The sequence below is a fragment of the Blastomyces gilchristii genome (genome assembly GCF_000003855.2).
Source record: "Blastomyces gilchristii SLH14081 genomic scaffold supercont1.9, whole genome shotgun sequence".
Classification (NCBI taxonomy): Eukaryota; Fungi; Ascomycota; class Eurotiomycetes; order Onygenales; family Ajellomycetaceae; genus Blastomyces; species Blastomyces gilchristii.
This window is the reverse complement of record NW_003101674.1, coordinates 1,118,388-1,127,371: the sequence shown is the minus strand read 5'-3', so window position 1 is coordinate 1,127,371 and position 8,984 is coordinate 1,118,388. Positions and strand designations below refer to the sequence as shown.

General features: G+C 36.3%; 1 protein-coding gene across 5 annotated transcripts; it reads left to right on the top strand.

The window, feature by feature from the left end:
* The first annotated feature begins 4,631 nt into the window (after nucleotides 1–4,631).
* Nucleotides 4,632–8,703, top strand: BDBG_04640. 5 transcript variants are annotated; one of them, XM_031721772.1, is made up of 4 exons: nucleotides 4,696–4,926; nucleotides 5,095–5,395; nucleotides 5,471–7,099; nucleotides 7,163–8,590. In XM_031721772.1, the coding sequence occupies exons 3-4, from the start codon at nucleotides 6,956–6,958 to the stop codon at nucleotides 7,994–7,996; spliced, it is 978 nt and encodes a 325-aa protein (XP_031578633.1). In that variant the 5' UTR covers nucleotides 4,696–4,926; nucleotides 5,095–5,395; nucleotides 5,471–6,955; the 3' UTR covers nucleotides 7,997–8,590. The 5 variants fall into 5 exon arrangements, with proteins under 5 accessions (XP_031578629.1, XP_031578633.1, XP_031578631.1 ...); XM_031721770.1 differs by having other exon boundaries at nucleotides 4,696–5,040; XM_031721771.1 differs by having other exon boundaries at nucleotides 4,696–5,395; nucleotides 5,471–6,648; nucleotides 6,724–7,099.
* The last annotated feature ends 281 nt before the right edge of the window (nucleotides 8,704–8,984 follow it).

The following is an 8,984-nucleotide window of genomic DNA, read 5'->3' as shown; positions in this document are numbered from 1 at the left end:
CTGTCTACTCTTGTCACATTTTTCAAATGAGATCATGATTTCCACTTCTCAATTTAAATTATTTTTATTGCTTTAAATGACTTTAAATCTCATTTGAGCGTTACCAAAAAGTGTTACTTTTTAAAAAATTAAAAATAGTCTAAAAAAAACCTTAAAATGTCTAAAAATAGTAACTTTATGCCAAGAATGAGACTAAATGGGACCAAATGAGATCACTTTCTCATTTTTTTCAAGTCATGGTTCCATTTTAAGATCTGATATATAGTCACTTTACATATTTTTTTGATAGCCAGTCCCAGTGGGATTCACGCCAAGAAATGTATGAGACCAGACCAAATGAGATCAAATGAGAAATTCATGGTCTCAGCGGCCAGTCTAGTCTGATCATCAGTCTGTGTATGATAGACAGTGAAGAGATAATGATTAGTATTAAGAAGATTGACAAGAGAGCATCAGAATTCTGAGATGAAAAGATAATTATAATTTGAGATCAAGACTGCTGATATTTTATGAAGATAAATGATATTATTAATAAATAACTGTGTGAACATCTTTAGAAGAAGATTCACTGTGATAAGAATATAATAAGAGTGTTAGAATCTTTTTACATATAATTATCAGAACAGTGTTAAATGTGATATCTATAACTGAGCAGATGAACTTAAGTAGACTTACTACAAAGTTAAGAATGATTGTATATTAATTAGTGTCTGAGATGAGAATGAGTGTGAGCTCTTTATATACTTAATAAGTAATAGACTTGAATCATCTGTATACTTCACAGTTATGTATATAGTCATTCACATTGTGCTGTATGATAGACTATCAGAATCAACAGTTTATTAATATATAGATTTAGTAAGATCTAAAGTATTCTATAGTGAAAGAGTTATGAAAGTTCTGTAGAATAAGAACTCAAGTAAGTATATAATCTGAGATAAAGATTCTGTCTTTGTAAAAGAGTAGATTATTCTCTATAACTCAATTTTCCAGGTTATTATAATCTATCAAAGATATGAGTAATTCAAGATTTTCAGAGAGATTATCACAGATCATCTGCAGTAGCAGCTCTGTGATATAATCTTCAGTATATAACTGTGTTCAGATGTGAGCAGAGATAACTGAGATCAGCTCTACTATTTATACTACTATGAGAGTTCTAAGACAGATATTGTGAAGATAATTATAAGATTCATTAAGAAATTTATAAAATATATTAATGAGTTCTATAAGATTATCTGAGTATAATTAATAGTCTGAGTACTGACTGAGTATATCTACTGAGTTACTGCAATCTTTCTTATACTTTATACTGATATTAAGCTCACTTAGATATTGAGCTTATCTTGCTTAACAGTGACTAAGAACCTTAATTATAAGAAAGAGTAGAAGATTATTATAATCACTGTATATAACTGTATTATAATAATTACTTCTGATGAAATAACTTTAATACTTGATTAACTCTATTATTACTAACATTTCTTGATCATAGATTTCATAGTTATACTTAGCACTTGTTATTTTTCAGCTATAGAATATGACTGAGTGTAAGTAACTGTCAGAATCTTTCTGTATAAGAATTTCACTTATAACATATTCACTGATATTATAGAAAATAACTATATCAAGCTTATCTGAGTAAAATATGAGTAGAGAGACTTTGATGAAGACCTCTTTCAGTAAGAGAAAGCTAAAGTTCTCAGACTCTGTTCATTGAAAGATTTTATTAGTCTTGAGAAGACTAGTCATTGACAGAGCTATCTTACTGTAGTGAAGTATAAAGTGATAATAGAAGTTATAAAAGCTCAGAAATTCATAAATATCTTTGATTGACTTGAAAGTGAGTCATGCTACTATTATCTCAATATATTTGAGATTTATGCAGATACTGTAATGTTCAATTATATAGTTTACAAAGTCTATTTCTTCTTGAAGAAAATAATATTTAAAGAGATTGTATATTAGATAAGCTTCTCTGAATTTTTACAGTATCTGTTTAACATGTTGTTAATAAGTATCTGAGTTGTAATCTTTAGTGTATATTATAATATTATCTATATAGACTACTGTAAAATTATTAATGTATAAGAGTAATACTATCTAAATATATTACTGAAAGTGACTGAGTGAATTACAGAGATCAAAGAGTACTACTAGATATTCATAGTTATTATACTATGTCTTAAAAACTGTAAGATATTCATATCTCTCTGCAATTCATAGAAGATGAAATGTATGAACTAGATCTAGTTTTATAACTCAGTGTATTTCAGTGAAGTATTCAAGAAGCTCTAATATAAGAGATATTATATATTGATTTTTAACTGTAATAGCATTTAAATTTCAGTAATTTATATAAAATTATTTAATTTCATCTTTCTTCTGTGTGAAGAGCACTGAAGAGATATATACTGACTTACTTAAGTATATAAACTCATACTCAAGATTTTCTTCAATATATTTTTTTAGAAGTTGTAGTTCTGATTAACTTATATTATAGAGTGAAGTCTTCTTCAGAGACTTATTATCTATAAGAGTAATCTTTATATCTGTCTCTGAGTGTGAAGCTAGAGTGTTAACTGTGAATAAGTAAAAGATATTCTTGAAGTTATCTAGCTCTGAAGATAGATGTATAATAGAGATATTCTGACTGATTTGTAATTATATAATAACAGAAATAATGTTATCAGTGAGAGTGAGATTCTTTAACTCTTATAAGAGATAATTACTATTAAGCTGTTTTATATGAAATCTGTTAAAGAGATAATCAGAATCTCAGTGTATATCTAAATTAGTATATCACAGTCAGAGCATTTTCAGTATCAGAGACTGTGATATTAATATTAAGATGAAGTAGTATTTCATTGATTAACTATCAGAATTTGATAAGATTATCTTATAGATATAGAGATGAGTAAGATATTTTCAGTCTTGAAAATCTTTTAAGAGAATATATAATATAAGAACTTTTATAGCATTCAGAGCTTCAGTAACTGTGAGAATGATAATATTAAACTCTACTTCTGAGTCTATTATAGCTGAGAGAGTGAGTATATCAGTGTCTTGAAAAAGTCAGATAATATTATTCAGAGTGAGTGCAGTTTATAATATAGAGATATTATATTATATAATCTATATGAAGAGAGTGTAATCATTAATGAACTGTATAAATAAGTTAATTAAGAGTATTTATTTACATGTAACTGTCTCTAGCAATGTACTGATTTGTTTTTTAATTTTAAGAAGGCTGAGTGAGTGTGAAATAAGACAGTGTATAAGAGTATTTTTTTATTATCAGAGACTGTATTGAGTAGTAAAGTACTCTGATATACAGATGTTATAACTACTGATATCAGATAGATACAGTAGTTATTAACTCAGTGTCTTATATAACTGTATCAGATACAGAAGTCTTTATACTAATACTTTCAGTATTCAGTATCTATAATATCTGAGTTCTTATTAGTGCTGTGAAGAGATCTGTCAGAGAAGTGTGAATATACTCAGTCAGCTATACTCTTGTAATTATGTATATTTTATATATCATGCATCAAATTGAATCTGACTTATTTATTATTATAGTTATTATTAAGAATCATTTATTTAAATATAATAATATAACTTTCAGCTGTGATAATAACTTTTTTCTAATCAGTGAAAGTAATAAGTTAGATATTAAAATAAGCTTAATTAATCTGTTATAGAATTGATGTGATTAACTTGATATAAAATATAAAGTAGATAACTGAATTATTTCAGTGAAGATCTGCTATTAATATTTTAAAATCAGTAATAAAATCAATTATATATTAATTATACTGTATTTATAGAAAATTCATACATAATTCTGTAGTAAGAGCTGTATTGATTTTATAATAATTATCACACAGTCAGACTTTGAGAATTTCTCAGATAATAATATACATATTATTATTAATTTATATATGTTAAATATATTAATGAATTTTAAGAGCTAAGTAACTAATTATAAAGACTATTTTAAAGATATCTGTAGTAATGAGATGTTCTCTGATATTATTATTTATATTAAGTAGTTAAAAGTGTATGTCTGTAGATCTGTCAAACACATTAAATTCTTGTAATTTAATCTTAATTAAATGAGATTGAATATGAGAGTTTAGCAGAGAGAGTCTGCTAGCAGAATGTTTATTCAGAGCATCTAAATATTAAGTAAGATAAGTGTTTTCTTTCATTATCACATGATTTTACTCAGTCAGTTGATTGACTTAATTAATAAGACTTTGCATTTCACAGATGAGTGCTATAATAATTGTTAAGAAGTGAAAATTTTTGTGATTTTATAGCTGCAAGGCTGTGGCTGATATTGTAGAGAAGAAGAATCAGTATATTAGAACTTGATTACATGAATATCAGGGTGACAGCAGCTTCATATTAGGATGTAATATTACTGATTCTTGAAGAAGAGAACTAGATAGTAGAGAAGCAGGGAATGAGTATAAGACGCGCCGCGTCTTCTGTGGGTCACATGATGTGTATGTAAGCATGCCCTAAGCCCTAGGCCTTACACTGAACTGGCCACAAGCTAAATCCTATTGGGCCGTGACGCGCTAACCACAAAAAGTTAGCTGCGTTAACTGGGGAAGCTTATCCTAGCAACCGAAATAGTTAAGGAAACAGGAGGCTGAAACAGGGAAGAAACTTGCAACAGCTCTCAGAAACAGAGGTGGACGATTTGGCGTATATTTTCTTCCAGGGTGTTCATCTGCATGATACGCGCGTATTGAGTGCATTGCCTTTACATGAATTATCTGTGCTTCCATGACAACAACTATTTGTGTCAGCCTGCTTGTGGGTTTGGATCATCGTGCAATGCGCTTGGGTGGAAGCTCCATCGGCGCATGCTCTGGGATATGTCTGAACGAAGTTGTTCTCCCGTGTGTGGTTGTTCCCCGGTTTCCTTTCTTTCCTCAAACACCAGCAAGGTCTGGGATGGAGTCCGCTAGAACGCCATTTGAACCTCTCGGAGCTGCAAGTCTGATTCGAAGGACCCGTCCGGTCTTTACCCCGTGGCTAAATTGCATGGGAAACTGCTGACCTAGTTTGTTCTAGGGGTTGAAAAAAGAAATATCAAAAGTTCGCAAACATTTATTATGGCATAACAGTGAAGCCAGGCTTGATTGTGACGCAACGAGTGGGTTGGTTTATGTTTGATGGGAGAGATCCTTGGTTTCAATCAGCTTCTACGAAGCCTACATCCCAAGTCTACAGTTTTGGAACTGCCCTTGCAATGCTAATAATAGTAGCTAGCTGGCGAAACATTAGAATACCTCCTCGCAATCCATCCAATTCCTAGGAATATACTCCGTATGTTTTCATCGATTTTCGACATACCCGAGACCGGGCCATGCGGGTATTTTCCCAACCTCAACAATATCATTTGCAATAACCATTCTCCCGCTAACTGCCCCTCGCGCTGCTCCGGAAGTTTGCACCACGGCAGCCAAGCCATTCTTGCCTTAGGCAGATTTTCACTACTCCTAAACACAATAATATGGGATTTCTACTGTGCATGAGCTGCTTCAAAAGTTGCATCGTCCTGATTGCTTCGAAGCCAATCCCTTCTATTTTGGATTCCAAATCGAGTTTCAAAATTCTTTTTGGTTTCCTGAATGTTTGATCCTAGGGGGCTCATCATATCCCGTGTGATTTCAGTCAGCATTGTCCACCTGCAGGACATTTTTTGTTAAATATACTTTTTGTCTTCGGAACTGGATGTCAATGCATGATAGGGACCGTCTGAGCTCTATCAAGGATTAGAGGTTGAATAGGCCATGGTGAAACCCATTCCGAGAAGAAACGATCTTGGTAACAGAGTTGGGGCAGTTGAAACGGTTGTTTGTGTCCGGACCAATCACAACCCGCCAAGCCTGTCGCCAAGCGACCCTCACATTGTCAGCGAACTGGATTGTCTCGAGGAACTGGATCTTTCTCATGTGAGATGCATGGGAATGAAGATTTAGACACCACAGGCATTGCCATCTACCATTTATGTGGCGTTGGTTTCTGTGAAAGCCTACCTGTTGGTGCCCCCGCGTTTGCCTCCGCGTTTTCGTACCTCATTCAACAGGAGAGAACCCGCTCAACGTTTTAAAGTTGTCGGTTTCAAGATGACTTCTAGATGGCTCTGTACCTGAGTTAAGCATTTGCTCTAGTTAGCGAAAGCTCTGATGCAATTCTGGGTTTTGAGCTTGGAACGGTTTGACTTCGGGGATCTCAAACGCGCACTTCCTCTTCGCCAATCTTGGCCGTTTTGTTCCAAATTATTTTTTGTCTTTTAACCTTTTTAGCGTTAATTGACGGACCATGTGTTGAATGTGTTGCATCAAAAACTTATTTTTCCCTTTCGGGTGATTTTTGAAACCGACTATTACTGTTTAGCAATCTTCTAGAGCCCCTACCGCTTTTAGTAGATGGCTAGCTCTGTTCTGAGAACTGACACTTCTTAGGTTTTGCCTTGTGTGTGAGCAACCCCGAGTTAAAACCTGTAGGGCCGATTTGGCGCGGCTGATCTGCTCTGAGATAGGCTTAAGCCTCCCTTTGGAAATAACCATTAGCTCCTTTTGGAACGATTTCATGCAATTCTGTCATTTTCTGGGAAAGATCGTAAGTGCGGCGGTCACATATCATCAATCTGCAGGGACGATTCCTCCCACTCTCTACCAACAAGCAAATTTTCAGAAACAGATCAGGCACCAGCAACCATCGCCACTCTGATTTATGCGCTACCTCTGCTAGTGTCAGGAACCGTTTTTGGCTCAGGCACAGGCTCTTTTAAATAGGGTAAATATAAGACTGCCCCATGCTGCGTTTTCAAGTTTGTTCTGTTAGGATTATTCCAAAGAGTTTGATAACTACTGTCTTTTCTTCTATATAGCAGCTTTTATTTCTGGAAAATATTGCACTGGGAATCATGTCTTCGACTATCCGCTCCACCTCCCTACCGACGGATGCTCGATCCACGACACCCCTTCAGCTAGACCGGATTGGGCACCGTATCCAAAAGCATCGAAAAACAGCTTCTGCAGGGGGAGGTCGGGCATGGACTGAAGAAGAAGTACGCAAGTCCTAGCGGTTGATGTACTCCCATGGAACTTAAAAGAAGCTAACCTCTCCATAGGAAACATATCTCATACGGACTCGCCTGCACAAAATGCCTTACAAGCATATTGCTGCCCACTTGCGCAAGACTGAACTTGCTTGCCGCCTCCATTATCATCAGATGTCATACGGCAACCGGCGTAGACGCACGGAGTCTATGTCTTCCATCAGTTCGATTTCGCCACTGCCGACGACGCAGGAATACCCTCTTGAATACAAGCCATCTGATAACATGTACACCGCGCCATCTTCCCCAAGCCCCCGGTCAATAATGCCTTCCACAGCATCTTCCGTAGTCGATTCTCCCCAACAATCTCGCTCTCATGTTCCCATTCTTCCGAAACCAAACACTTCCACACTGCCCTCCGTACAGTCGGCACCCGCCGCAAATATCAATAGTTCCCTTGGATTGGATACTTCCATTTTCCACAGCCAGGACAACCAGTCCAGCTCCTTCGATCACCCTGAAAGCATCGATACCATCCGACTCCGGGGTCTCTATGATACCCACCGCGATTCCTTCTGGTCACTAATTGCATCAGATTACTCGAAAAAGTTCAGCTTCCCACCTATCAAGCTCGAAGAGGCATTCTTCCACGCAATATTCAACTCGTATAGAGGCCGTGGTACATCTCCTCCTACTCCTTGCCCCAGTCCCCAGGACGCAATCCGCGAACTACAAATGGCAACAGACAACGCTGGGTTTCACGCCATCAACAGGCCATATATATCGGCCATTTCAGAGCTGAACAACCCAATAAATAGCCGCTCCCCCGTTGAGAAATGCGCTGTGGCTTCGTTGCTTACTGTTGAGAGAGACGTGTTTGCCCCAAAGGGAATCGCGAGTACTTGAACTACCAACTTGGCGCTTTACATATACTGGAAGCCTATATGGGTTATAGAAACCCTCATACGACTAGGAGATGCTCAAACATTCCCGACAGCGATGTTTATTCAAGGCCCAAATTCATTACCACCTTCTCTCGGTATTTTTCCTTGTTTCGCTTTCTCTTTCTCGGCTTCGACTTTGTATTATGATGATGATTTAATGTACTGGATCACATTTCCTATCTCCTTTTTTCCCTGTAGGTACGTAGGTACAGGAGTTTGGTGGAAGACATTTACGCTTTTCGCTCTTTTTGTCTCTCCTTTTTCTGCGCAATTTTTATTTTTGTATTTGGTCTGGTGGAGGAGCACGGCAAAGGTCATGGCCCAACGATTATGTTCGTTTAGGAACAGCTCCTTTTTTTTTTTTTTTTTTTTTTTTGTTATATAGTGTGGGAAACAGCTTAGTTGGAGTTAGAGAGGGATTTATGAAACTTTTTTGATGGTACGAAAGATGTGTACTCTGGACGAGAGGGGAGATAGTCAACCGACGCATTGTACATGTACATTACAATATATTTTTATGAATATATTTTCAATGAGAGAAATACGGCAATCTGAGAGCTGGGAATCTACGATTCGTGTGCTCTCCTTCCGTTGCCCCAGGGTTAGGTGGTTTGTAGACAGTTCACCTGAAGGACATGCACGCTCAAGAAATGAAATGCCAACGAATAGAAAGGACTCACATTCATGCACTATATAAGTGTATATAGAGTCGGTACTTTCTGCTCTCCTCTATATTGTCTCGAAAATGACGCGTGGATTGCCTAAACTATTACAGCTCACCAAGGATATATCAAGGTCAAAAAGTCTGTCTCCGTCATCTCACGATTCTCCGGCTCTCAAGGGGGGTAGAAAAACACCAACTGCAATCCCTACGCTCCGCTGAGTCCCATCCCCCGCACCCGCCCATGAAACAAGAGCAAACATTGTGTTATGATAAATGAACACCTTTC

Excerpts from the sequence above, each read along its gene's own strand:
- BDBG_04640 (XM_031721769.1), top strand. The coding sequence starts at position 6,956 with ATGTCTTCGACTATCCGCTCCACCTCCCTACCGACGGATGCTCGATCC. Across the intron at positions 7,100-7,162 it reads GGGCATGGACTGAAGAAGAA|GAAACATATCTCATACGGAC; the intron begins GTACGCAAGTCC and ends ACCTCTCCATAG.